This window comes from Neovison vison, chromosome X (assembly GCF_020171115.1).
Source record: "Neovison vison isolate M4711 chromosome X, ASM_NN_V1, whole genome shotgun sequence".
In the NCBI taxonomy this organism is placed as follows: Eukaryota; Metazoa; Chordata; class Mammalia; order Carnivora; family Mustelidae; genus Neogale; species Neogale vison.
The window spans coordinates 46,951,741-46,979,722 of record NC_058105.1 but is presented as its reverse complement, the minus strand read 5'-3'; the positions used below and the strand labels follow the sequence as shown (position 1 = coordinate 46,979,722).

Genomic DNA, 27,982 nt, shown 5'->3' with positions numbered 1-27,982 from the left:
TATTATTGTCAGATAAGGGGAATGAGCTTGATGGCCGTACCTAGGCTGGCCTCTAGCCTCCTACCACTTGGTCCTCAACTCAAGTTTCATTTGGGGAGGGGGCATACTGAGATGATTATAGTGTGCGCATTTTTCTCCTTCCATATGTTAACTCTCTAGCCTATGGTGCTATCATCTTTTAGAACCCTTGGGTTGCATATATTTGTGTGCGTCCTCATACATGCGAGTGCCCACGTTCAGTTGCCTGACTAAACCTTTCTATTTACTATATCCTTTTCTACTCAGAGGTTAGGGTCAGAGAAGCCTCTGTTGATGAGTAATTTGGCATGATTTGAGTTCCTCCAGGGCAAGACAAACCAGACAGCTGTCCCCTGTAATGCCTTTGCTCAGTTTCCTCCCCAGCCTGATGTGGGCACACAACTGAATTAACTGACGTCCGCTCTGATGTTCCCCACCCATGGACCTCCCCACTGATTTTTAGTACTGTACTCCATGTGAAGGTGCCTTGGGAACTTCTTTTTTTTTAAGATTTTTATTCATTCATTTGACAGAGAGAGATCACAAGTAGGCAGAGAGGCAGGCAGAGAGAGAGGAAGGGAAGCAGGCTCCCTGCTGAGCAGAAAGCCCGATGCGGGGGCTTGATCCCAGGACCCCAGGATCATGACCTGAGCCAAAGGCAGAGGCTTAACCCACTGAGCCACCCAGGCACCCCTCCTTGGGAACTTCTGTGGGTGAGGAGAAGGGAGGACTCTGGGCCTCCTCCCACTTCAACCAGAGCATCTCCTCTTTAATCTGTTTTATGTATTAAAGCTCCACATAAACATTTGGGGAAAAGTGTTTTGCCACTTAAAAAAAAAGATTAAAAATCACTGGTCTTATGCCTTGTGTGCAGTGCTCGCCTTGAGGCCTTCTCAGACCACAGTGGAAAGCTTCAGCTCCCTCTCCAAGAGATTATCGACTGGCTCAGCCAAAAAGATGAGGAATTGTCAGCTCAGCTGCCCTTGCAAGGGGATGTGGCCCTGGTGCAACAGGAGAAGGAGACACATGCGGTAGGTTTGAGTTATGGAGGCTGTGGTGTGTAGCCTTTTAGCTGGGAAGGGATATTTTTTGCAGGATTCTGACAGATGGGTCCCTAGCCTGTGCTTAGACACCTGAAGTAACAAGAGGCTGGATCCAGTTTACTGTTTTGGACTTCATCAGAGTAAGTCAAACCTTTTCTCCCCAGCCCTTTCATCAGAAATTGGCCTTCTTTCAAATCCTGCCCGATTTTTAGTGGGCACATGGGAAAATGAACATAATATAATGTTAAGTGAAAAAAAAAACCCATAGGATACGAAGCTATATAAAGGTGGATCTCAATTGTACAAAAATTTGTATAGATGTGTGCGCATGTATACACACATACAAAAGCATAAGAAGGAACTATATATAAAAGTTCACAATGGTTAATGCTAGGTGATGAAATTAGAGTTCTTTCTAATTTTCTTCTTCATACTTTTCTGAAATTTCAAAGATTTTGGTGACATATATTACCTATTGTAATCAGAAACTAGCAATAGTTTTTCCTGTTTCTTTTTTTGAAGATTTTGTTTACTTATTTGACAGAGAGAGAGATCACAGAGAGAGAGATCAGATCACTTGTGATCTGAGAGGAGAGCCCAATATGGGCCTCAATCCCAGGACCCTGAGATCATGACCTGAACTGAAGGCAGAGGCTTAATCCATTGAGCCACACAGGCACCCCAACAGTTATTTCTTTTTTTTTAAGATTTTATTTATTTATTTGACAGACAGAGATCACAAGTAGGCAGAGAGGCAGGCAGAGAGAGAGAGAGGAAAGCAAGGCTCCCCCACTGAGCAGAGAGCCCAATGTGGGGTTTGATCCCAGGACCCTGGGATCATGACCTGAGCTGAAGGCAGAGGCTTTAACCCACTGAGCCACCCAGGCGCCCCCCCAACAGTTATTTCTTAAAAATGAATACAGGATGCACTAGAAGAAGTACTTGTGTGATAGAGCAGAGGTATAGCTAAGGTGACAATGGCAATCACATTGCAATATAAATGTATCAAATCAATATGTTGTATACCTTAAATTTATATAATCATATATGTCAGTTTATCTCAATTTGAAAGGTGGATGCAGAATGGAATACAGTACAGCAAGAAAATAAACTTTAACCCCATGCCACAGCATGGATGACTCTTAAAAGCAGTATGTTTAGTGAGAAAAAGCCAGATACAAAAAGAGTATGTACTGTATAATACCAGTTACATAAAGTTCAAAATGAGCAAAACTAATCAGTGGTATTACAAGTCAGGACAATGGTTACCTAAAGGGGAAGAATGAGATAGTGCCCAGAAGGGGCCACCGAATGTGCCTTCTAGGATGCTGACGGAGTTCTGTTCTTGACGGAGTTCAGTACTGATTACAGATATGGAATCACTTTATGGAAATTCCTCAAGCTGTCCACTTTTGATTTGTATACTCTTCTCTATATTTCAACAAAAAATTAATTAAAATTATAATATAAATCCTACCTATCTGGTTTTGATTTCTCTAAGCCCCTCATCGGGAACTTTCTGGGTCTTCCAGAGAACCAAGATTCCCAACCCCAAATCTCCACATTTCTCTCTACCTTGTGGCATATACAGACCCATGTCATTCTAAAGAGACCTCCCAGTGTCAGAGTCATTCTTCTCCCTATACGGAGGACTGCACCTCTTTCTGTCTGGGTAGCCCGAAGATACATAATGCTAAAGGATCAAGTTGCACTGAAGAGAAGAAAGGTCATCAATTACAGAATGGAATTTAAAGCAATGGAAAAATTTTACTTCCCTGTTGACCATGTTGCTAAACTTCATAGGCCTTTATGGAAGATGTCAAGTCTCGGGGCCCCTATATCTACTCTGTGCTGGAGTCAGCTCAGGCCTTCCTGTCCCAGCACCCATTTGAGGAATTAGAGGATCCTCGTTCTGAGAGCAAAGGTGGGTGGTCTTCCCCTCTTTTGCCTTCTTAGCAATGAACTGCTAAACACCCTCCTGCCTTCCCCAAACTCATTTTCTCAGCTGTTATCTAGGAGGATAATTTTCTCTTAGGTGTCCAAAGTTGGGAAGGAGCAAGATTCACATTGCAGGAAAAAGCAAAGAGAACAGAAGCTGGAGTAGGAGAGACCAGTGTGTGGCCCAAAGCTGTATGTGGCTCTGTGGAGCATCATGTATGGCCTTCTAATGAGACATAAAAAGGAAAAAAACACAAAGGACTCGAACACATTGAGCTGACTCAGTGAATGAAAGTAGTAGTAGTATGTCTTAAAAACGTACTGCTTCATTCCAACATAGACATGAGGTGATGTGCTAACAATAAAAAAATCTTTCTAAAATCTAAAAAGTTAGGTGATGACACTTCAGGAAAAAAATTTATTGTGCCTTCTGGTCCCGTTCCTGGGTAGAGTAGGCCACTCTAGGTCTAGGTTTAATTAAGGTAGCAGTGGGGGATTCATGGTGATTGGGTATGAGTGGTAGCCCAGCAGGCCCTCTTCTCCCAGAAGAGTCTTCAGCTTCTCAATACTGGCTATGAATGGCCTGGAAGAGCCCTTTTTTAACTGAGTCCTTTGTTAAAGCTTTGACTAGCTCTGTTTACTTCCAGCCCCTCAATGGGAGGCTAGTAGTCAATTTACTGACCAGGGGGCCTCAGATAGGACAAGCCTGGAGTTTGGGGGGTCTAAATCCCCTCCTGAGGGGAAATCTGAGAGAGGAAGAAGAAGCCTCCAATTTGGATGCCTAGATGGAAAAGCTGGGCGAGTTATGCTAACCTCTCCTGGGCATAAAATGTCTCCCTGGTTTGGATGGAAGTGGGCAGCAGACACTAACGCAAAATAACGTTCTAGAGTCATGTGAATAGAACTCTGGATGATTTGCCTCGCTGCACCTCTTAAAATATTTTACTCATAGTCTACCTTGCCCTTTTTCTGAGAATATGAGGAAATCCTCATAGTAGGGGGAAAGTAACAACAAGGTCTCTTGACTGTGGTAGGGGAGCCATGAATCAACACATGTGATAAATCACGCAGTGCTAAGTATACACACAGGAGCACACACACACACACACACACACGCATAAACACACACATTTTACAAAGGTCTGTCTTTGTCTCTGTCTTTCCCTGGGCTGCCCCTGCCAGGTTGGCCTGACCCGGCTTCCTGCTTGCTCTTACAGATACCTCTCCCAGACAACGGATTCAGAACCTTAGCCGCTTTGTGTGGAAGCAGGCAACAGTAGCCAGTGAACTATGGGAGAAGCTGACAGCCCGCTGTGTAGACCAGCACCGCCACATTGAGCGCACTCTGGAGCAGCTGTTGGAGATCCAAGGAGCAATGGAGGAATTAAGCAATACTCTGACACAGGCTGAGGGAGTCCGAGCCACATGGGAGCCCATTGGGGATCTCTTCATTGATTCACTACCTGAGCACATTCAGGCTCTTAAGGTATGCAGGCCTGTAGCCTGGCTATGGTCCACCCTGAGACCTGACACTCCTCCCAGTCCCTGCTACTGAAGCTTCACTTCACCTACAGAAAGGTGGACCAGACAGCAACCGAGTCTTTCCCAGTTTATGTGCTGGATATGGGGGCTGGTTTAGTTGGAGTCTCTGTCCTTCCACTGTCCTTCCACTGTCTTCTCTTTCCCTGCCGTTTTCTGAGAGTTGGAAAGGAAGAGGATAAGGACAGTAGCCGCCCACACCTGAGTCCAAATGGCCTAATACAAGCACCTGGGTCGTGCTGTTGAAACAAAAATTTGTGGGTGAAGAGGGAGGACTTGTGGTGAATGACTAATGGTTCCTCTTTCCCACTCTCTGATTGCTGTGGGACTTGGGTTCTGGTTCTATAGCTGTTCAAAGAAGAATTCTCTCCCATGAAAGATGGAGTGAAATTGGTGAATGATCTGGCCCACCAACTTGCCATTTCTGATGTACACTTGTCAATGGAGAATTCCCGAGCCCTGGAGCAGATCAATGTCCGCTGGAAACAACTACAGGTAGAAGAGAAGCCTGGAGTGAGCCATAGGGAAGAGCTTAGATATAACTAGGTTGGGGGAAATATTCTTCAGGCCAAAAGAAAGTGAAAGGGCATTAAAGTGGGACCTACGTGGGAAAAGAATAGTAGAGTGTTTCGGGCCAGGGAACAGACTTCTCAACCTCTAAGCTGCAGGGAGTAATTGAAATGAAGATCTGAGAGGGGCCTGTCTAAATGCAGGCATTCAGGTAGACAAGGGCAGATGAGGAGTGACTATGGCCTGGAATTAAGGATGCTCTTCTCTGACCCTTGGGAGTGATGTGGAAGGGCCAGAAGATGGTGACCATGGGAGGAGATAGCCTGTAAAGGACTTCACAAAGATTTCCAGAGGTGCCTGGAAATTCTGCACTAAATCTCTGGAATGAACTCACTGACTCTCTGCCTCTTTCCATAGGTATCAATTGGTGAGAGGCTTAAGCAGCTCCAGGATGCCCACCGGGACTTCGGGCCTGGCTCACAGCACTTCCTCTCCTGTACGTGAGACAAACTAGACTTCACTTAGCAGAACCTCAGCTACCTTCCAAGAGAGTCTACTCTCATCCCTTCAGGGCCTGGTAGGAGCCCAGGATATCCTGGCATCCAAGAAGCTGTAAGGATAAAGCAGCCTAGTAGAGCGGTTGAAAAGACAGGCTCTTAGGTCAGAGAGGCCAAGTCTGAGTCACTGCTCCTTAACTTAATAGCTGGGCAAGCTTGGAAAAAAAAAAAACAGCTTAACCTTTCTGACCATCAGTTTTCCCAATATGTAAAAAGAGGACAAAATATTACCTAATTCATAGGGTTATGGAAGTTAAATACCTTCATTTTTTCAACATTTATTGAGGACCTAATGTGGGCCCTCATAGTGTTTCAGCATTGGTGCTACCTCAGTGAACGAAACAGTAGAAACCTCAGGGACACAAGGGCATGAGCCCCGTGGATATCTGAGGGAGGGAAGAGCACACCAGGCAGAGGGAATAGCAACTTCTAGGACCTTAAGGCAGGGACATACCTGAGGAACAGGAGGGAGGCTGAGGTAGAAGTAATACAGAGAGGAGGAAGTAGGAGATCAGAAGGGTAGCAGGAGACCAGGGCACAGAGTACCCTTGTAGGGCATGGTCAGACCTTGGAATTATACTCGAAATGGCATTGGGAGACTTTGGAGGGGTTTGGGCAGAAAGATGACATGATCCGACAGAGTCAGGGTGTTGGGGGGCAAGAGAGGGAGCAGGATGACCTGTTAGGAAGCATATGGTAATCATCCAGGTGAGGGATTATGGTGACCCAGGTCAGATGGCAGCAGTGGAGATGGTGAGAATATACGGATATGAAAATCAGCTATGCGCGCAAAGCACTTAGCAGTCTCTGGCTCATAGTGGGAACTCAATAAATGTGAATGGTGGTTAGAACTCTTGCTCTTATAATCACTGGCATGCAGCTCTACCTCCAGTGGGCTCTTATACAAAGGGAAACTGTAGTGAGGAGGTTGGCCAGGTCACGAAACCCTCCTTCCATCTGGAAGATACAGCCATGGAGCAGAGAAAGGCATCCTTTTCTAGAATTCTTCACCAGAGGGAAACGGGCAGTAGCATTCCCCATTGCACCGCAGTACCAAGAAGCTTGACCTCGTGGGGAAAGGGCTTTGAGGGTCCACTTCGTATCCACAGCAGCACAGAATGGGTAGAAATGGCAGGATTCTCAGGGAAGAGATCGTCAGGGTGGCTGAGGCCTGGTATTCCTGTTTAGGCCCTTGCTGCCTCTCTGAAACATGAGGGTATCAGTGACAATTTCTTCTTCCCTTGGCCTAACATCAGGGAGACAGTGCGTCCATCAGTTTTTGCTGCACCTTCAGGGGCTGTTAAGAGCTGGCAGGGCGAGTCAGGCCTCCCCTTTTGGGCTTTACCACTTACTCAGGAGGAGAGTGCAGGGGAGTCCCTGGGGATCTAAAGAGCATAAGCAGCCAACTTCTTTCTCTCTTTCTCTTCTCTTCTACCAGCCTCTGTGCAGGTTCCCTGGGAAAGAGCAATTTCACCCAATAAAGTTCCCTACTACATCAAGTGAGTGACCATCTGAATTAGAAGTGGGCCATTCACCTGCCCACAACCCCTCCCTTGCCTGTCTTTTTTTCTCCCTATCCCTCCTTATCTGTTGGGATTCCTCCATCCTGTCTGGTTTTTCCTCCTACTCATCTCAAGAGCTCAAGATTCTACCTGGCTAAAGGTGAATGCTTGTGCTTTGGGATCATCATGGGTCACCCTGGGATCCGGCAGCTCCTTGCATTTAACCTATCACCAAGTGACACACACACGTGGGGAGGGGGTTATGGGGGGTGGCTTGGACCTTGGTATTATTGATGCCTCTGTTTGTAGCCACCAGGCACAGACCACTTGCTGGGACCATCCCAAGATGACGGAGTTATACCAAACCCTGGGTAAGAATTTGGGGTTCCTGTGTAGGGTAGAGATCTATACAGCTGCCATTTCCCTATAAGAACAGAAGGGAATTCCATTCAGCAAGCAGGCGGGGGTGCAAGTGAGTGCCTTCTCATTTCTCCAGCAGCCTTCTTTCCTTTCCCCTCTGTAGCCCCCTTCAACTGGAGGCTCTACATTCCTCCTGGACCTTTTACTATCACATTAGGGAATTTTGCTTAGATATGTGAATCAGATCTGCTTTGAATGACGCTGTCCAGACTATGGTTAGTGTGACTTTCGTGCACCTTAGTGTTGGCTATTAAGAGAGAGTCACCATTAGGTTGCAGATATTATCCGTGTTGATGCATGTGAATATGGTTCATTCATTCTCCCTGCTGTAGAGTGTTCCATTATATATATACACCGCAGTTTCTTCATCCAGTCTACTGTTGATAGACTTTGGAGTTGTTTATCATTTGCAATCTTTAAGAATAGTGCTGCTAAGGAGCTCTTGTACACGCGTTCTGTGCATGTTTTTCAGTCTACAGGTCTAACATCATTTCAGTGCATTGTAAATAGACAAGGAAATTTGAAAGCCCAACAGATCCTTAGCAAGAGTCATATTTACTAGTAATTTGTTATGTTTTTACTCTATCAAATCAAGCAAGATATTGTTTCCTGAAATGTTTGATTCAGTTATTTATACATGCACACATGGGTGTAATATTGGACCATGATGTCCAATGAATGCATGTATTACCATGCATCTTAGTCAATAAATGTTTGAAAATCACTGCTCTAGGATACACAGCCAGCTGGGCTGTAGGCTATGTGAATGTTCAATTTTACTATGCAATGCCAAGTTGTTTTCTGAGGTGATTGTTTCAGTTTACGCTTCCACCAGCCTTACTCATTTATCCACGTCTTTTTTGACACCTGCTATTATCAGACTTTTATTTTGTGCCAAGCTGGTGGGTGTGATATGGTATCTTGTTGTGGTTTTAATTTGCATTTCCTTGATCTGAGTGTGGCTCTTTCCATTCTTTGCAGCCGATCTGAACAACATTAAATTCTCAGCTTACCGCACTGCCATGAAGCTACGCAGAGTCCAGAAAGCACTGCGTTGTAAGTTTCCCATTGCACATCTCTGTACCCTTCACCCCACCCCCACTCTTCCTCATCTGTTTGGCTGTTTTCCAGTTTTATCCTGCCTCAGCCTCAGGGTGTTGACTGACTTGGTGGGAATTCTCCAAAGACTGGGAGATGCTGGCTGTGGGTACCTGCTTTTTCCAGGCACCTTCCATGGTCCCCAGACCCCAGACTTGTTTCCAAAGTAATCCATGATGATCATCCTCCTTGTCCTTTCTGTGCCCAACATGGAGAGTCAAGCAACTGTTTTGTGACAGAAAGTATCCCAGCCCAAGCTTTGGAGCCATCTTGCCCTCTTGCAGTTACTGAACATGGTGGAGCTATTGAAGCAAGTGCCAGTCATTATGGGGAAACGTGGCTGTAAATAAAATGTGCTCTCTGGCCTTTCCTAGGGACACAATCCGTTCAATATTCCTAGCCCAGGCATGTCTGGCTAGGCTGATTCCAGGTTTGGGGGTAATGAGAAAGTCTTCCTGAGGTCTGTCACATTTACCCGGGCATACCTGAGCCTTCATAACTGGTATCTCGATCCTCAGAACAAGGTTCACAGACAAACCTATTTGCTAGTGAAATGTGTGTGAAGGCAGAGAAACTTAAAATGGGATTTGACCCCTTTGGAGTTAATTTAGCAAAGGAGGTGAATTTCCTCACATCCTACCATCTTCTTGAAACTGATGTCAGGCTGGAGACTAGAACAAAGTCATGTGCTAGATTTAGGATATATTTTGATTATAAGAAATTGTATCCCAAAATTTTTTTTTAAAGATTTTATTTATTTATTTGACAGAGAGAGATCACAAGCAGGCTGAGAGGCAGGCAGAGAGAGAGGAGGAGGCAGGCTCCCTGCTGAGCAGAGAGCCCGATGCGGGCCTCAATCCCAGGACCCTGAGATCATGACCTGAGCCGAAGGCAGCAGCTTAACCCACTGAGCCACCCAGGCGCCCTGTATCCCAAAATTTTAAAGGGAAAAAAACCTATATGTATACAAAAAGTAAGGTTAAATACAATGAAGGGATAAAATATGACTATAACAATGAAAATTTTAAAAGATTTTAAAAATGTATTGATAAGAAGGGCCATCTGTACCCCAATGTTTATAGCAGCAATGGCCACAGTCGCCAAACTATGGAAAGAACCAAGATGCCCTTCAACGGATGAATGGATAAGGAATATGTGGTCCATATACACTATGGAGTATTATGCCTCCATCAGAAAGGATGAATACCCAACTTTTGTAGCAACATGGACGGGACTGGAAGAGATTATGCTGAGTGAAATAAGTCAAGCAGAGAGAGTCAATTATCATATGGTTTCACTTATTTGTGGAGCATAACCAATAGCATGGAGGACAAGGGGCATTAGAGAGGAGTAGGGAATTTGGGTAAATTGGAAGGGGAGGTGAACCATGAGAGACTATGGACTCTGAAAAACAGTCTGAGGGGTTTGAAGTGGCGGGGGGGTGGGAGGTTGGGGTACCAGGTGGTGGGTATTATAGAGGGCACGGCTTGCATGGAGCACTGGGTGTGGTGAAAAAATAATGAATACTGTTTTTCTGAAAATAAATAAATTGGAAAAAAATGTACTGATAAGATAAAATAGTTAAAAACATGAAAATAGGAAAGAGGAAAAATTTTAAAAATAGAATAAGAAAAATATAAAATTAAAAAGATTTAACTTTGAAAGACTAAAGGATCATGGGGAAAAAAAGCATGAATTCTATTTGAAACTGATGTCAAAGAACATAGGGGTATATACACATTTTAGGTTAATTTAGGGGGCCTTTTGCTGCCATCCCCCTTATTGGGATAAGGGTCTCAGTGAAGGGCAATCTTGGATCTACTTACAAATGGTGGGTCTGGAGATCAAGTCAAATTTGGTGATGCTGGTGTGTTAACTTCTTGATTAGACTTGGGAGTTCTGCTCTTGGCTAACCTTTCCCCGTTAATTTTCCTCCCCAGTGGACCTGGTAACTTTAACCACAGCCCTGGAGATTTTCAATGAGCATGATCTGCAGGCCAGTGAGCATGTCATGGACGTGGTAGAGGTCATTCACTGCCTCACAGCCTTATATGAACGGCTAGAGGAGGAAAGAGGCATCCTGGTCAATGTGCCACTCTGTGTGGACATGAGTCTCAACTGGCTCCTCAATGTTTTTGATAGGTAAGGGCTGCTATCCCTGGAAGCCTCCAAGATGGAATCCAATGGGACCATTGGAGGTGGGCATGGTGAGAAGGGGTTGTTCCCACAGTGGACTTGGACTTAGCTCAGTGTGGGACATGGTTGGCACAGAGCCCTACTGGGATCAGCTCTGTGAGGGAAATTAATGTCAAGACATTAACTTGTTCTGTGTATTCATGTTCTCAGTCTCTTCTCTTTAACCTAGTGGTCGCAGTGGGAAGATGCGGGCATTGTCTTTCAAGACTGGCATTGCATGCCTGTGTGGCACGGAAGTGAAGGAAAAATTACAGTGTGAGTACACCTCCACAGTCTGGAGTGGAATGGGTCAGAGGGAGAGGTGTAGTGGCTGGAGGAAGGGCGTAAATAAGCAGAAGGTAGGTCTTAGGACTCAGCAGAAAATGACTCAGGCTACATTATAATGGTGGTCCAGGCTATTGCAAAAAATGCACGACAGCTGAAGGCTAAGATGGGTCTAAGGCCTGCTGTTACTTCCAGTGTCACTCCAAGGGGGTTGGCTTCATCTGATCCAATGTAATTAGTTGACCAAGTTCTGAGTGGGCATACTGGGGTATCCAAGAGCCTGACTTTCTGGTGCCCTTCCCCTGTGGCCTATCAGGCTTAGCTCTCTCCCAGTCTGAAGGTCAAGCCATGTCACACATTCTACTGGAGACTTCCCATGTGATTTCATGGGCGGGCACACTAATCCCCATCAGGATTATTATTGGGAGGTAAATAGTATATATGTCTGCAGTTTGTAATCTCTTCGGTTTCTAGTACTTTTCCTCTTCCCCTCCATCCCCTGTCTTCACTACAGCATTTTGTGCTTTTCTGTGCTAAGTGCGGTAAGCCCAAGGTTCTATTAGACATGATCTTGCCTCAAGTTGTTGACAGTCCAGAGGAGGCAATGGAAGTCCACAGAAAGCATTTTTGAAAGTGCTAATTAGAATAATCTGAATGGCAAAGGGTATGTGCTGTATCAGATCACAGAAGAGAGATGGCAGGGGTCTGGGAAAGCTTTGTGGGGAAGGAGACAAAGCAAAGCAAGTTTGTAGCAATGACATTATTGATTTCTCCCAACATTCCTCTGAGAAAGACTGGACAGTGATTATTTCTCCTGGATTTACAAGCAAGGGAACTGCAGCAGAGAGAGGTTTCTGACTTACCAAAGGTCCTCCAAGCTAGTCAATCATGGATCCAGAACTAAAACTCAGGCTATCTGCCTTCTACTTCAGAGTATTTTCTAAGCCATAGATCATGTATGAGACAGACAAGAACCTTTGAAGGAGCTTTTCTAAGGTTGGGATCGGGCGGGAGTAGTTCTCACAGGGCAGATATAGCCCATATTCAAATATAAATACCATAGTCTTTTCCACAAACACTTAGAGGTAATTCTTAGATGATCATCTCCTCTTTGCGGATTATTCATGCCAGTGTTTCTTTCCATTTGTGTGGAGAATTGAGTGCTTACTGCAGTGTCAGACTCCATGAGCTACACGAACTGGAGAGGACTCATGTTCAGGCACCCTTAAGCCCCACATCTTGCTTCTTGAGAATCTGTTTTCCCAGCAGTGTCATATCTGTGTCTGGCATAGGTCTCAAATGCACCCTGCTCTCTGTCTACATCTCTGCCTCTGTTTATGATTCTCTCTCTCTCTCTCTCTCTCTCTATCTCTGCATCTGTCACTCCTTTTCTCTCTGAACTCAGAGAATGCTCATTTTAGAACTCATGGTCTTCTAGGATGTCAGGGAGGGACCTTTAAGTATTCCAGTTTTGAAAGTCATTAGCTAAGTCAATGTGCTCTTTCCCTGTCTTTCTTTTCTGCTCCTTCTCCTTACACCATTCTCTGGCATTCCTGCTTCGGGGTTGGCCATGACTTATGGTATGGTCAACAGACCTCTTCAGCCAAGTAGCCAACTCAGGCAGCCAGTGTGACCAGCGCCACCTCGGTGTCCTGCTCCATGAGGCCATTCAGGTGCCCCGTCAGCTGGGGGAAGTGGCAGCCTTTGGGGGAAGCAATGTGGAGCCCAGTGTCCGTAGTTGCTTCCGTTTTGTGAGTATGGAACTGGGAAGGGTTGATGAGAGGGAGGGTGGAAAGTAGGGAGGGAGAACTAAGAGCGAGGCTTTTGATATGAGATGAACTACTCAAATGTAAAGGAGTTTGTTCAGATGGAACAACAAAGCAGAGGGTTCTCTGGGCTTTTAAGGTCAGAGTCCTGCTTATGGGGGAGGGGGTTGCTAGCTCAACTAGAACAAGGCAGAAGGTAGACACCTCTGTAGAAAAGGCCATGGGCTAACCCAGGTCTTGCTGGTTCTCCTGCCCCTCTGTGGGCTGCCATTGTGGGGACAAGGGCCTCAGTCATTGTCATTGGGTTTCTTGTTTCCCTAGAGCACTGGGAAGCCAGTCATTGAAGCTTCACAGTTCCTAGAGTGGGTCAACTTGGAGCCCCAATCCATGGTGTGGCTGGCTGTTCTGCATCGGGTCACCATTGCTGAGCAAGTGAAGCATCAGACCAAATGCTCTATCTGTAGGCAGTGCCCCATCAAGGGCTTCAGGTAGGGAAGGCAACACCTGTGGACTGATAATAATAAAGAGGCCATGTTACATATAGAATCATAGATTATGAAACAACATATTCCATAATTATATAATTACAGCTCATCCATGACACACCATTCTATATTGTTGTAATCCTTTCCACTGCAGAACATTTGACATCTTAAAAAAATTGGAAATGGTGAAATACTTCTTTTGTTTTCATCTGTCTAGTGAAGTATTCCAGACCTACAAAAAGATGTACAGAAAAGTGAAAGGGGGTGGGATGGGGAAACAGCACTGAGAGGGAAGTCATTTGTTCATTGTGTCCCAGGGAATGTTAAGTAGAACCTGGAAGCCCTGGCATCCTGACATATAAGAAGAACACCTCTATATCAAATGGTATGCTGGCAAATGGTTCACAGCGGACTCCCTGGAAAGCAAGATAAACAAACAGAAACCCAAAGCTGATTTGTAGTATTTGCTAATTTCCATGGCATAAATCCTCCCACTATGGCTGAAGTCCAGCTACCCACAAGAGGTTGAGAAGAGATGCATAGTTGTATATTAGTTTTTTTTAAAGACTTTATTTATTTATTTGTCAGAGAGAGAGAGAGAGAGTGCGAGTACAAGGAGAAGGAGTGGGAGAGGGAGAAGCAGACTCCCTGCTGAGCAATGAGCCTGACGTGGGGCTCAATCCCAGCACCCTGGGATCATGATGTGAGCTGAAGGCGAATGTTTAACTGACTGAGCCACCCAGATGCCCCTGGTTGTATACTATTGACAGCATTTCCACATTGCAGATATGCTAGTGTTAGACTGAACCTCAAGTGTGTAGATAATAGAAAAATAATCAGGAGAAAAATAATCAGGATGTGATGAGTTCTGAGTATTTGTGACCTCTGGGGTATTTGTTACACTGGGGTATGCACCCACCAACAAGCTGAAGAAAGAAAGTGTGATCACAATATATTTAAAGTTTCCCTAGTTATATTCCCCTCCTCCTCCCACTACCCTGAATTTGGCTTTCATCATAAAATGCTCAAGTTTTCAACTTTTGAAAGCATGAAAGCATTCTCTTTACAAGCTGCTTTTTATAAGCAAATGAGGCACGGAGGTGGTGTGTTACTTGCCCAAGTTCACATAGTTGGTGAGTGTAGATACGGGACTAGATTTTGGATCCTCTGACTTCTTTAAGTCTAGGCTTTTCACCTTTCTGTACTACTTGGTCTGGGCAGTTCAGCCAGGCTTTGGACCTGGATCTGAAGGGCTAGTCAATATTCAGTAATAATACGATTATTATTATATTTATTAATTATTATTATTTTTTTAGACAGAAAGAGAACATGAGCAGTGGTGGGGGGCAGGCAGAGGGAGGGGGAGAAAGAGAATCCTTAAGCAGGCTGTACGCCCAGAGTCAGCCTGACATGGGGCTCAATCTCACAACCCTGAGATCCTGACCTGAGCCAGAATCAAAAGTCGGACACTTAACTGACTGAGCCACCCAGGCACCCCGAGTTGTTATTATAAACAAGTTTTGGAAATAACTTAGCCAACTTTCCCAGGGCTGGTAGAATAAGATCCTTAGTCCTGAAAGTGTAACTTTTCCAATGTAGGTGATGATACCTGTGAGACGGGACCCTTCAGAGACTTCTTCTTTCAGAAAGCTATTTGAGGGGTGCCTGGGTGGCTCAGTTGGTTAAGCATCTGCTTTTGGCTCAGGTCATGATCTCGGGGTCCTGGAATCGAGCCCCACATCAGGGTCCCTGCTCAGTGGAAAGCCTACTTCTCCCTCTCCCTCTGCCCCTCCCCCTGCTTGTGCTGGCTCTCTCTCTCTTTCTCAAATAAATAAATATAATCTTTTTTTTTTTTAAAAAAAAGCTATTTGATATCATGAGCTCTTTACCCCTGCCCACTGCCTCCTTTTTGAAAAAAGATGGTGAGGCAATGCTGTTTCCCACACTTTCTGGGACTCTGAGCATGTAGATTTCATGGAGGCTTATCGTCTTTAGAATACAGCTAGAGTACAGCTACTCTCTAGATTAGAGAGGATGCAGCCACTGTTATGTGTGGGAGGTTGAGCCCATTATGACTCCATGCCTTGCCTACTTCTAAAGTGTGTGCATATATCTGGAAGTTAGAGAAATGGGGAGGTCACTAGGGTACGTTGAATTCTCTGTCCTAACCACCTCTCGTCTCCCCAAGGTACCGGAGTCTGAAACAATTTAACGTGGACATCTGCCAGACATGCTTCTTGACAGGAAGGGCCAGCAAAGGCAACAAGCTTCACTACCCCATCATGGAGTATTACACCCCGGTACGGAGTCTCTGAGTGGAGCGGGAGGGGGAGGCAGCAATCAGGTTCTAGGTCCTTGATCCACTTGGTGGAGCATGGGCTAAATATATTCTGCTCTCCTTTGGGGAACATTCTCCCAACAGTCCTGGTGATTCACCAGTTTGGGGAATTCCTGGCTATAGCGTCCCAGGACGCTCATGGCAATTTAAATAGCATTTACTATTTTTGTGCTGAGCAAAGTCTCGGGAAAAAATAGAGAGAGCAAGGCAGTTCCAGGCAACTGGCCTTCCTTCCATTGCTCCCCTGCCTAGCTAGCTTCCTGCATTATTCTCATTACCTGGTCTTTACCTGCTACTTTGTTGTTTCTTCCATCCCTGCTCATCAATTCCAAAGTTTGTGCTCAAATCAATTACTTAGTCTCTTGGAGGTTTAAAAAAAAAAAGAGTATATTCTTTACCCGGGTCCCCAAATTCCACTTGGTTTTCATTGGAAACTGCACCCTTCGTAGCCACCTGAGCCCAGGTTGGTCAGCATTTCAGACTCCACACACAGAATTTCTTCTCTGCTATGTTCCGGACCCATAGCTCCCAAGTTAGCTCCCTGAGTGGGCTCTACTCCCCAAACTCTTTTATCCCTTTCTGCCCCACAGATGCTTTCAAAGTCCCAATCTTTCAACATGGTTTCCCATAATCCATCTCTCCACATCGTCATCTCTTTTCCAGAGTGTGTTATTACAGGAACGTGTGTGACCCAGTGGGAGCAGGGGGCTTTTCCTTTACTTTTATTTTATTATCATTTCAAAATAAACATACAGAGAAACCTAGCTTGAGATGGCAGACTGATAATCCTCTATCTCCGCCTCATTTTCTACACCCCCAGGAATTATATCAAGATACTTTAGAAATTAACAAGTTTATACTTACTGTAAAAGATTCAAATTCTGTAGAGGTGTATAAAGTCAAAAACGAAAGTCCTCCTCTCTCAGCCTCACCCCCACCTCTCCAGTCTAACTTCTCAGAGGCAACCAGTGTTCACAGTTTGGCAGTATATCCTTTTAGGCCTTTCTCTGGGAGTGGGGTGTAGTAGGTCTGAGTAAGAGTAGGTGACCCGTCATGTTCCCTGCTCTAGGGGGCCTCCCCACTTCCCCAGCATCCCAAAGCCATTGGGATGAGTCCCTCTGCCCTATATCCCCCTAGACCACATCCAGCGAGAACATGAGGGACTTTGCCACAACCTTAAAGAACAAATTCCGCTCAAAGCATTATTTCAGCAAACACCCTCAGCGAGGTTATTTGCCTGTGCAGTCGGTACTGGAGGCTGATTACAGTGAGACGTGAGTACCAGGGGCTGGGGGGGTGGTGGGTGGCTGGGGGCCCTGCCGAGCTGGGATGGGTTGCCCTGTGTAGGGGCCAAGCCCCCTGGATGGGCTAGAGGGGTGTTTGAGGCAAACCCGACTAGCAACAGAGAAAGTCAACTTGGGTCTGACTAGGGAGCTGGCCCTAGAAATAGATTAGAATCCAGTCTCTATGTCCAGTTCCCATCAACTCTTACCCATCTGCCTAGTTCAGTGTTGGGGGTGGTGCTTAGAGAGGGTGGTGACAAGGAAACAGACAGCTCCGCTGCCCATTCCTTGGTCCTCTGAGCCCACGGCTTTCTTCTAGGCTGGCTTCTTCCCCGATGTTGCCACATGCTGACACACATTCCCGCATTGAGCATTTTGCCAGCAGGTACTGCCAGGTTTGGGGGAGGGAGATTTTAAAGAGTCTAAGGGGGAGGGGGTCTTCAGTGAGGGCAAAGAGAATGGAGTCAAGACCAGGGGGGTGTGCACGGTGGGATATGTGGCAGCCAGCGAGGCCCCACACTCAGAGGTGGTTGGGGCAGCCCCTGAAGCTGATAATCCTGCTGTGGGATTTGAGTCCTTGAGATGAAAGCAGGCCCCACATCTTGCATTCCTTTCTGTTCCTGCCCTTCTTCTCAGGCTTGCTGAGATGGAAAGTCAGAATTGTTCCTTCTTTAATGACAGCCTGTCCCCAGATGACAGCATGTAAGTATTCACAGCTGCCTATTTGCCAGGAATAGTTCTCCTTGGGATCCCTCTTCTACTGTTTGGGAAGGATGTATCCTCAAGGGGAGGGACATATGGTTGTTAGGGTCCTTGAGGCCCCAAGGAAGGAAGGCTGCTTTCTGGGCACAGTGTTCAGTAATAGAAGCCCTCTATCCATTGAGCTGCCATCTGCCCAGGTCCCTTCCTCTTGCAAGAACCTGTCCTTCCATGCCTAACTCTGAAGGCAGAAGAATGTGCCCTCATCTAAAGTCGCAGAAATGAACCATTATCTTCTGCTTAAAGCCCTGTCCAGTGCCACACCCCAGGGAGACACTGCGGACTGGACCGAAGTGTGACCAGAGGGATTCCCTAGTGCTATAGCTCAGAGAAGGGACCCTTATCCCTAGAGAGGTCTCTGGCAAGCTTAGAGGGCTTACGAGCCCAATGGCTCAAGCTGGCCCTGATGGGAACTTGGGCAGTGAGTACCCTTGGGGGGTGAGGAAGCTAAGGATGAAGTGGTCAGGGAACAGCACAGACTGGGAGGTGACTGGCCCATTGCTTAGGTAGAACCCAGAAGCCCCAGTATCCTGAAAACCCTCCCTCCTCTATCCTCAACCATGGCCTCTGCCACCTTTAAACACTTTCATCCCTCTTAAACCTGAATATATAGACTTTCCCTCTCTCTGTGACTTAGAAGTGAATCTTCCAGCCTATGTCCCCTGGGTCCTGAGCTGGGAGCTGAGAACTCATGCCCTGAGATGTTTTTTTGGTTCACTGCCTAGCCACTTCTGTTTCTCTCCCCACACCCACACAGAGATGAGGACCAGTACCTGCTGCGGCACTCCAGCCCCATTACAGACCGGGAGCCTGGCCTTGGACAGCAGGCCCCAGGCAGCATGGCCACAGAAAGCAAGGGGGAGCTAGAGAAGATCCTGGCACACTTGGAGGATGAGAACCGGTGGGTGTGGTGATGGCACAGATCTGTGTGGGTTGGAGAGTCAAACAGCTTAATTTCGAGTCTGGACACTTCCACATCCCACCTGTGTGGCCTTGAACAAGCAACTTCCATTTGGTGATCCTCCATTTCCTCACCTACAGAATAAGAATGATGGTAATAGGGTCCCTAGGATCCTACCTCCTAGCATCATTTGTGAATTTCAAATGAACTCAGGCATATAAATGGGCTAGCCAGTACCTGGCTTATTGTAAAGGTTCAATAAATGCTAGCTATTCTAATCATTATTTGAATCCTTTCAACCCAACCCAAATATTTTCAAGTACCCAGTAGATGCAAGTAGAGAGTGCAAACACAGAGAATACAGAAGAGTGAATGCATGTCTGTGCCCTCGAGGAAATTTCAGTGTTTGAAATGGAAAGAGGTACTTATCACTCACTGAAAGTAATAAAACAAGAGAAGGGTGACATTGCATGGAGTATTTGAGGACTGCAAGGGGGAAGGTGAAGATTACAAGGATGACATTAATCTCCACAAAGTACAGGTGTTAGTAGGGGCCTGTGTCAAAGGGTTCAAGCCACTTTGGGGGCATTTGCTAGAACCCAAAGTATTGCTCAGACCAGTGCGTCTCAAACATTAACATGCATACAAGTCACTTAGGAAGCTGGGTAAAATGCAGATTTTGATTCACAGGTCTGGCATGGGGCCCGAGTTCTCCATTTTTAGCCAGCTCCCAAGGGATGCCCATGCTGCTGGCCCCCAGACTATCTGGAGTGGCAAGTCCTTAGAACAGGGCTGCTCTGCCTAGTGTTCGCTACCGGTTCAAGACAAGATGAATACAGATGTAGAATGTCAGCTTCTAGAAACTTGTGTAGCAACTCGACATTGCCATGTCTTCCAGGCACCCAGTTAATGGACTTTTCATGGAATCAGGTATAGATCCGTTAGAGTGCTGTTGAACTTGTGTGGCAAGTTATGAATGACGTGAGCTGTGTACTAGTCATAGCCATAGACATTTGGACCTCTTATTGGTCCACAGTGATTGAACCCCCACCTACAGATAGTTTGAGAAACACTGCGTTGGATCAGCAGTGGGTCGACCCAGGGAAGCACTGGGGAGAGAGCGATTCTGTTGCAAATCAAACACAATGTTCCGCAAAGTAGACCTTCTCTTTGGAATCTGTTTCTTGATGACTCAACAGGGGTGTTCAAAAGGGGGCCAAAGAGGAGGGTAAGTGTACAGAAGAGGCAAGATGGGTGATCTCTTGTTTGACTTCCACTGGAATCTAAAAATCTAAAAATGGAGTAGGTGAGTCAGTGGCCCTAATGCCTCACTTATTTGCACACTGTGTTTCTGCACAATTTGAAGGTCAGAATTAATCCCTGAAGCAGCACATCAAAGCCCTGAGATATTTGTTAGATGAAATGTCAGTTCTCTCTGCTCTGAGGCCCAAGGATGGCAAAGGAAATGACGTGCATGCTGGAGAAGAATGGATGTGGCCATGCACAACTGAACACAGCTGGGATGGGGGTGGGGCTGGGTCAGTAAAGGGGCTGCTCAGCGCTCAGTATAAAGGGACATCTTGGAGCTGGACAGTCAGTACTTTGTCAGGGCCCAAGGTCATGGCTCCTCTCTCCTTGGCAGGATTCTCCAGGGAGAGCTGAAGCGCTTGAAGTGGCAGCACGAGGAGGCTGCTGAGGCCCCCACCCTGGCTGAGGGCTCTGCAGAGGTAGCACAGGACCCCCGCAATGAGGAGCTTCTGGCTGAGGCCCGGATCCTCCGGCAGCACAAGAGCCGCCTGGAGACACGCATGCAGATCCTAGAGGATCACAATAAGCAACTGGAGTCCCAGCTGCAGCGCTTAAGGGAACTGCTCCTGCAGGTGAGCCTGGGTAGGGTGGGGAGTAGGGACTAGAGCTGCCCATGCCTCCACCAATTCCAGAGACATGGGGAGCTGGGGGTGGTGCCACAAGCAGAGGAACAGTTGGTTCCTCCTTGGCGGTGGCTATTGGATGACTTTCTGAAGAGAACTGGGCTGACGACTGACTGACTGATTGCCAATGATTAGGGAAGGCGGAGGAAGGAAGAGGCTGGTGTGCACTTTGCCAGGTCTGAGAGCTCAATTCCCCACAACCCACTGGAATCTGGTATCAAGGGAACAAAGCCCAAATAATCATCCAAAACCTTGATTTCGCTGCTGTGATGTTTGCTGGAGAGGAGAAGGTTTGGCGTGCTGGGTGAGAGAAAGATGTTGGCCAGGAAGGGGGCTCTTTGTTCCAATTTGTTGCTTTCCTCTTGGAGAGCTCATACATGTGACCTAGTGTAGCTCTAGAGCCCTGGGTATGAATGTGGCTCAGCCAATTTGTGACTGCCAGTTGTTAGGAAATTTACTTGGCCTCACTTACCCCCAGTTCCCTCATCTGTAAAATGGGGATAATAACTTCTCAACTTCGTGGAATTGCAAATGAAAATGAGATAATGTATTTAAAGAATTTAGCATGATGCTAGGATTATAGTGAATGCTTTGTAAATGTTACCTATTACAGATGACCCTTGAACAACACAGGTTTGGACTGCATGGATCCAGTTATATGCAGATTTTTTAAAGATTTTATTTATTTGAGAGAGAGAGAGAGAGAGAATGTACATACACACACACATGTGTGCCCGTGTGTGAGGGGGAGGGGCAGGGACAGAGGGAGAAGCAGGCTCCCCACTGAGCAGGAGCCCAATGTGGGGATGTGGGGCTGGATCCCAGGACCCAAGGATCGTGATCTGAGCCAAAGGCAGATGCTTCACTGACTGAGCCACCCGGGTGCCCCTATATGTGGATTTTTTACTGTAGAGTACTATAAATGCATTTTCCCTTCCTTATGATTTTTTCTTTTTCTTTTTTTTAAGAGAGGGAAAGAGAGGGAGAGGGGCAGACAGAGAGGGAGAGAGAGTCTTAAGAGGGGGCCCGACTTGGGGCCCGATCTTACAACCCCAAGATCATGACCTGAACCAAAACCAAGAGTCAGACGCTCAACCATTTGAGCACCCGGACACCCTCTTATGATTTTCGTAATAACATTTTCTTTTCTCTAGCTGACTTTATTGTAAGAATCTAGCATATAATGCATACAAACTGTATGTTTGTTTAGTGTTTATGTTATCAGTAAGGCTTCTGGTCAACAGTAGGCTATTAGTAAAGTTTTGGGGGAGTCAAAATTATATGTGGATTTTTGACTGCACAGAGGTGGAGGTCAGTACCCCTAAACCCTACATTTTTCAAGGGCCAACTGTATTATCACTATATGTGCCAAGTAATACCACCCCATGCCTCTCCCCTGGACCTTCCAAGGGATAGCCTCTAGATAAATTCCTGGAGGTCTTAACATATATTATATCATGAACTAAGGATCAGGTATGCAACTCTCTATTTTCAGCGAGAGCCAAGTTCTAACTAGTTTCCTTATAGCTGAGATGACAGCAAGAGACCTTTAGGTACAGCATCATCCTTTTAAGAACTGGGAGCCTTTGACCTATGTTGTTGAAGGAAGAAGGTAACTGGTAACCGAATATTCCAAAAAGTTTCTTCAAAGGGGAAGCCACTGTTTGGGACACTACCAGAAACTTCTTCAAGTCCCAGGGCAAAGGAATGGGCATGAGGTCTTTAAAACCACTTCTAAGTTCAGGAGTCTGTTAAAGTAAGGTCAGAAAAGCAAAGCCACTCAAGTCATGCCTTCCCTCTTGCTAGCCACCCACCGAATCAGATGGCAATGGCTCTGCAGGTTCGTCCCTAGCTTCCTCTCCGCAGCAGTCAGAAAGCAGTCACCCCCAGGAGAAGGGACAGACCACTCCAGATACTGAGGCTGCAGGTAAGTTCCCTGGGCCCCGCCCATCCCCTTCCTCCATGGTTTCATCTTGCCCCAGATCTGCCCAAGGTCCTGCCAGGGCTGGGACTGGTTTCTCCTCATGGCTCTGAGCTTAGCATCACGGATCATGGGCTTACTGACCAGTACATTTGTTTGCTTATTCCACGCATGTATACTGAGCACCTCCTATGTGCTAGGCGTCATGCTGAGAAGACTCAAATGCTGTAGGGTTGTCCTTCAGTGCGCAGCCTCCCACCTCAGCCCCTTGCCCTCAGCAGGGACTCTCTAGTTCTCTCCACAAATCTCTCTTTTCCAACTTAGATGATGTGGGGTCAAAGAGCCAAGATGTCAGCCTGTGCTTGGAGGACATCATGGAGAAGCTCCGCCATGCCTTCCCCAGCGTGCGAAGTTCTGACGTGACTGCCAAAAGTTCTGACGTGACTGCCAACACCCTGTTGGCCTCTTGAGGGAGCCAGATCCCCATCCTATAATCCATAGCCCTCTCCAGTTCTGGTCCAAGTCTTCCTTCAGCCTTCACCCAACCCTTCCGGCCCACATTGTTCAGCCAGAGTTATCTGAGCTCTGGGTAGGAGCAGGGATCTGCTCATATGTGAGGTGGATGCTTCAGGGCTGGGGGAGGGAGAGGCATGGTTCCTCCAACTCTAGAAATGTGCCCTTTAATCCTCAAGTTTGAGACCAATCCCTTACATATGTTTCTGTTGCATCCATGCAAGTGGCACTTGAAGGCCATTCAGATGGGGAGCAGAGAAGCTGTCTTGCAGAGCTAAGCAGTGCCCATTAGCCCCTTTCCCTTCTCCATAGCATTATGGACATAAGGAAGCCTCATGACCCCAGGGTTCCAGCATTATGAATCTCCAGGGGTTAGCCCTCCTCTCTTCCCAACTCAGGGAGGCAGAAGGGTATCCCCCAAGACACCCCCCCCCAAAATTCCCCTGAAAATGTTCGGGCAGCATGTGACATATAACTTTACTCTGATGGCATCTTTCTGGTCATCCTGATGCTACCTAGATGTTGTTTCCCCTCCGAATATCTTCAGTTCTTTCTGCCTCAGGCGCTGGCAGATGTTCCTCAAGGGTTGTGGGTGGGGGACGAGTTCATTCAGATTCTTACTTACTGTACCTTTGGGAGCATTAAAGACATACTTATGAGCTTAGTGTTTTCCCCAATCCTCCTCCTTCCTGAAGGCCTCAGCATCCTGAGACACCAGATGAGTATCTCTGGGAATCTAGCTGAAGCCACCCTTAGCTCTTCTGGGTCTGTCCTTAGAGCCCTGGGGTAGGGGCAGCAGCTTGCTGGGCAAGGGGGTCTTGCTCTCCTTGGATGAGGAAAGGGAAGCCACTCACTAGCCTGGAGGAGTGTGACTGCCTCACACCCTTGCAGGCTGGGACCCTTCTTTCTTTCAGGTAGAATCAGCTGAGGTGGCTGATTGTCCCTGGCCAATCATAAGGCAGATGCAAGTGGCGACCTAAAACAGGGGTCCCTTCCTAGGAGCCGCTGGCCACAAATCAGGAAGCTGGCCACTTTCCACCCAAACAATAGCAAGGCCTTCCTTTGCATAAAACTGGTCTTTCTAACTCTGGAAGCTGAACCCGATCCTCCAAGTAAACTAACTCTTCTTGGGCTACAGATACCATAATCCCTTTATCCAGAAACTCATTCAGAGTAGATAGCAGGGGATGGGGGTGGGTGGGGGAGTGGGCTTGGGAAATTTGCACAGAGTCGGAGCCCACTTAGGCAGCTTTCTACAAAAGGACCTTTATAACCTAGAGCCCTGCGATTTACTTAATTTGCCTAGGTTTATATACATACATATCTATCCTGCAGATCTACTGTACATCAGTACCCCCTGGCCTCACTCACATTAAATTCTAAAGCTCTTAAAGGATTAATGTTCTGCCTTGCTCTTTGTTAGCCCCAGCCTCTGGCTGGATGGAGAGATGCATCCTGGCTGCTCCCCTAGGATGTCTCTCCAGTCATGTTTGGGGTGAGCTGTCCTCAAGACCAAAGCCACAGAAGCCTGTGGCCACAGTGGAATCTAACAGGAAGAGTCACTCTGTTCTCTTCACTCCTTCCAAATCTTGTTCCCTTGAGACCTGGGCCTTGGATGACTATTCCTGGGTTTCCCCTAAACAATGGTTCAGTTGCCTAGAGCATCTACTCATCCCATGCAGACAAGAAGGAACAGATGGGCTCTTGTTGGCCTTTGCGAGGCTACAACCCAGAGAACACCCTCCAGCCCCTTCTAGTTCCTAAGTCTGGCTCAGGGTCTTAAAGAAAGCAGTGGCTGCCACCAAGGTCAGGAGGGTGTGAGATAGTTGGGGTGCTCTGTTATAATCAAGTAGTGGGCCAGTGGTTAGAACTATTGGGAAGTTAGATTTATCTGCTGCAGGGGAAGGGGGGCATCAGCTTGGGTCCAGAAGCCTAGGATTGCTTCATTTCTAAAATGGCCAGGGAGCACTAAGCCATAGGTCTGGGGTATCAGATCTAACCAGAAGTCTGCCTTAGTGCTCATGAAGACTCTGGATGGGAGGACTGAGTATCCGTATGTATGATGAATAGGTAGTAGGCAGGCATCAGACACAGAGCATGGGCATCTGTCCAAGGCGGGAGTGGGAGAGGATGGGGGTGGAAGGAGGTTATATTTGTAGGGGCCTAGTTTGTGGGCAAGAAAGGGATAGAAGAAATTTGCTATAGGCCAGAGAGCTCAGGGTCTTTGAGGCATATCCTGCCTAAGCCTTAGGAGGGCAGATGTTATGAAACAATCTTTTACCAGGGAAGTTCTAGAAAACCTTTTCCATAACCCCCACTCAGCCAAGAGATCTTGGGCTGCTGAGGGCCTGTGGCAACTGCAGTGTGCTAGGCATGGTAGGGAAGATGTAGATCTTGCTATGTAGGATTTGTGCTGTAGGTGAACTGAAGCAGCAGAGTAAGAGTTGAATTCTCACTAATGGGGCCGCTGACACTTTGTGTGTGGTCCTGTGTGTACCAGAGGTGAGTATGTCACTCAAGGGTCCAGTGACAGTCACTGCAGCATTGTGTGGGCCATTTGCCCGTGGTGAGGTAAAGGGATCCTTGGGCGCCATGAATCCAAATGAGGGTGAGATTTACTGAGGTGTGTTGCATGTTGTGAGGCATCTGTCATGTAGTTTGTCTTCTGGAGGTATTTTTTGTGATGCTGCATTAATTTAGGGCCTTGTGCAGGAGGAGGAGTAGAGGGAGTTTCCAGGGAGGCAGCCTAAAGAAAACCTCTGACCTGTGAGATCAGCATCAGTATGAAGGAATGTGAGTGTTTGGGGTGGTTGCCAAGTAGTATCAGGGAACAGTTAGGTTTGAGAGATGATTGACTCTCAACAGAATCTGACAGAGGCCAAAATGCCATTCTGAGGGGGCTCTGCTCCGAGAGCAGAGTAGGGTCATGTTGACTGGGAACTTGTCAGAAAAGGCTGACTGGCAGAACATCAAGCTGTCTGTTGTATGGTTCTCTGAGGAGGGCCCTACCAGGCAAGACACATGCCCTTTCCTCCAGGATGGCAAGGCTGAGATCAAGGTTCTCAAGTGCCCATTTCCTTCAAGGCCCAAACTTTGGAAATACATCCCTGTAGAGAAACCTGTTTTGAGTTTCTTGGGCTCCAGGAACTGGGCTGGCAGGCCATGGTAATGAGACACCCTGAGGTCAGGCAGAGACCCGTGCTGGGAGATTTTTCCCCCCAGATTCATTTTCAGGAATACCTGTGCTGCCCGAGGGGTATGTTTGGGACCTGGGCTCCACGTCCAGCTTCATGCCAGAACATTCCTTGAGCATGCATTCTCAATGGCTGACTTGTGTCCTCTGACACCATTTCAAGCCAAGAATCCCATTAAAGTTCCCTTGACATGGGTGACAGCTAGTCAGGAAAGTAAGCTGCCCTAAGATAAACCATCCTGGGGGAGACACTGGGAGTCCTGCCCTAGGGTTGTGGAGACTTAGCTGCTCAGCAGGGCAGCTCTATCTCTAGGCCTCTCTGCCAAAATCTGGCCCTGGGAACAAAGGAATACTTAAGATCCTTACTCTTTTAACACTACTGGCTGTGGGAGAGGGAAAGTTCAAGCACAGGGCTCAGCTCCCAGCCTCCATCTCCTCCCACAGCTGCTGCATTTGGGGGGGGGTTGCTGCTGAATGTCCTTGCTGTCCCCAGGGCAGTATTGAGGCCGGAGAGGAGCCCTGCCCTGCTGCTTGCTGGCTGCAAGAACTGGTCTCGGGAATGGAAGCAGGGAAAGGATCCAGGGGAGGGGGAGGTGGCAAGGGTGGCACACGAGTCTAGAAAAGTTTGGGACAAAGGGGCGGAGCTGGGAACAAACTGGTTAATTTTGATTGCCACTCACCGTGGTGCTTTTCCTTTCTCCCTGGAATTCTGCTTTGAAAAGAATAAATTTGTATTTGTTTACTTTGGTTCTTCTGGTTATATTCTGACTCTGGTATTCCACATCTTTCCCTTATTTGGGTGTGGGAAGGGAGGGTGGGCCAAGAAGCCACAGGGATACTACAAAACATAGGCTACCAGATGAGTTCAACACCTGCTGAACCAAAAAAGAAGGAGAAAGAGAAGGAGAAAGGAAGGGAGGGCGGAATAAACGAAAAAAAGAAAAGAAAAGAGGGCTAAAGAAAAGAAATGAAAGACACCCACCTGCACTAGCCCCATCCACTATTGTTACCTGGATTGGTTGCCTCTCAAGGTCCCACACAAATTAGCCAGTTATCCCCTCCTGGAATGATACTTAAATACCATTCTCATCAATCTGAGGGATTTTTCCCCAGCCTGAAGTAATATGAGAAAAATCAGGACAATGCAGTGAGTTTCCACAGTTATATTTATTCAATTTAAAGGTCTTTTATTATATTTTTTGTAGTGTTAAAATGTCCTTGTAACTATGGCAATAAAACTATGAAAATAGTTTTTTTTTAAAGCTATTTTCTGGCAAAACAAAACCCTGTGAGTCCCTCTTCCCCACCACCAATTTTTTCTCACCAATCTATAACAGCCCTGTCCAATTAAAATATAATGAGAGCCATTGACTCAAATTTTCTAGCAGCTAAATTTTAAAAATAAACAGGTGAAACTAATTTTAGCATTTAACCCAGTATATCCGAAACATCATTTCAATGGGATATCAGTATAAAACAATTACTGAGATACTTTGTATTCCTTTTTTTTTTTTTTTACTAAGTCTTAGAAATTGTCAGGCAGGCTGAAGAGATTCAGCTGGAAGAAAAAAAAGAACAAAATAAAAAACAAAACAAGAAACCCACATAGCTCCAGACAGTTTAGTACTCACAGAGACAGCAAAACCAAGATCAGCAAAACCAAGATCCCTGCCTCCCTCATCCCACAGGATGAAACCTAAACTAAAGGGGCCCGAGGACATGTAGCGTAAATTGTGGGACATCCTACTGCTGAGTGGCCTATTCCACACTGCAGCTAAGCAGTTTTATGGCCTTTATCCTGTACCCT

General features: G+C 46.7%; 1 protein-coding gene across 5 annotated transcripts in view; it reads left to right on the top strand.

The window, feature by feature from the left end:
• The window catches only part of DRP2 (dystrophin related protein 2), a 46,522-nt gene extending 19,605 nt beyond the window's left edge, over positions 1–26,917 (top strand). For 4 of the 5 annotated variants that reach the window (XM_044235197.1, XM_044235196.1, XM_044235195.1 and 1 more), the window contains 20 exons: positions 893–1,049; positions 2,865–2,985; positions 4,217–4,485; positions 4,887–5,033; positions 5,466–5,544; positions 7,044–7,104; positions 7,417–7,478; positions 8,509–8,583; positions 10,566–10,767; positions 10,991–11,076; positions 12,679–12,836; positions 13,173–13,339; positions 15,525–15,636; positions 16,812–16,948; positions 17,277–17,342; positions 17,594–17,659; positions 18,474–18,617; positions 20,260–20,497; positions 22,355–22,475; positions 22,794–26,917. In XM_044235197.1, coding sequence (XP_044091132.1) covers positions 893–1,049; positions 2,865–2,985; positions 4,217–4,485; positions 4,887–5,033; positions 5,466–5,544; positions 7,044–7,104; positions 7,417–7,478; positions 8,509–8,583; positions 10,566–10,767; positions 10,991–11,076; positions 12,679–12,836; positions 13,173–13,339; positions 15,525–15,636; positions 16,812–16,948; positions 17,277–17,342; positions 17,594–17,659; positions 18,474–18,617; positions 20,260–20,497; positions 22,355–22,475; positions 22,794–22,939 — 2,614 coding nt within the window. In that variant the 3' untranslated portion in view covers positions 22,940–26,917. The remainder of the gene's footprint in view (positions 1–892; positions 1,050–2,864; positions 2,986–4,216; positions 4,486–4,886; positions 5,034–5,465; positions 5,545–7,043; positions 7,105–7,416; positions 7,479–8,508; positions 8,584–10,565; positions 10,768–10,990; positions 11,077–12,678; positions 12,837–13,172; positions 13,340–15,524; positions 15,637–16,811; positions 16,949–17,276; positions 17,343–17,593; positions 17,660–18,473; positions 18,618–20,259; positions 20,498–22,354; positions 22,476–22,793) is intronic. The other variant, XM_044235199.1, reaches the window with a different exon arrangement.
• Positions 26,918–27,982: the final 1,065 nt, after the last annotated feature.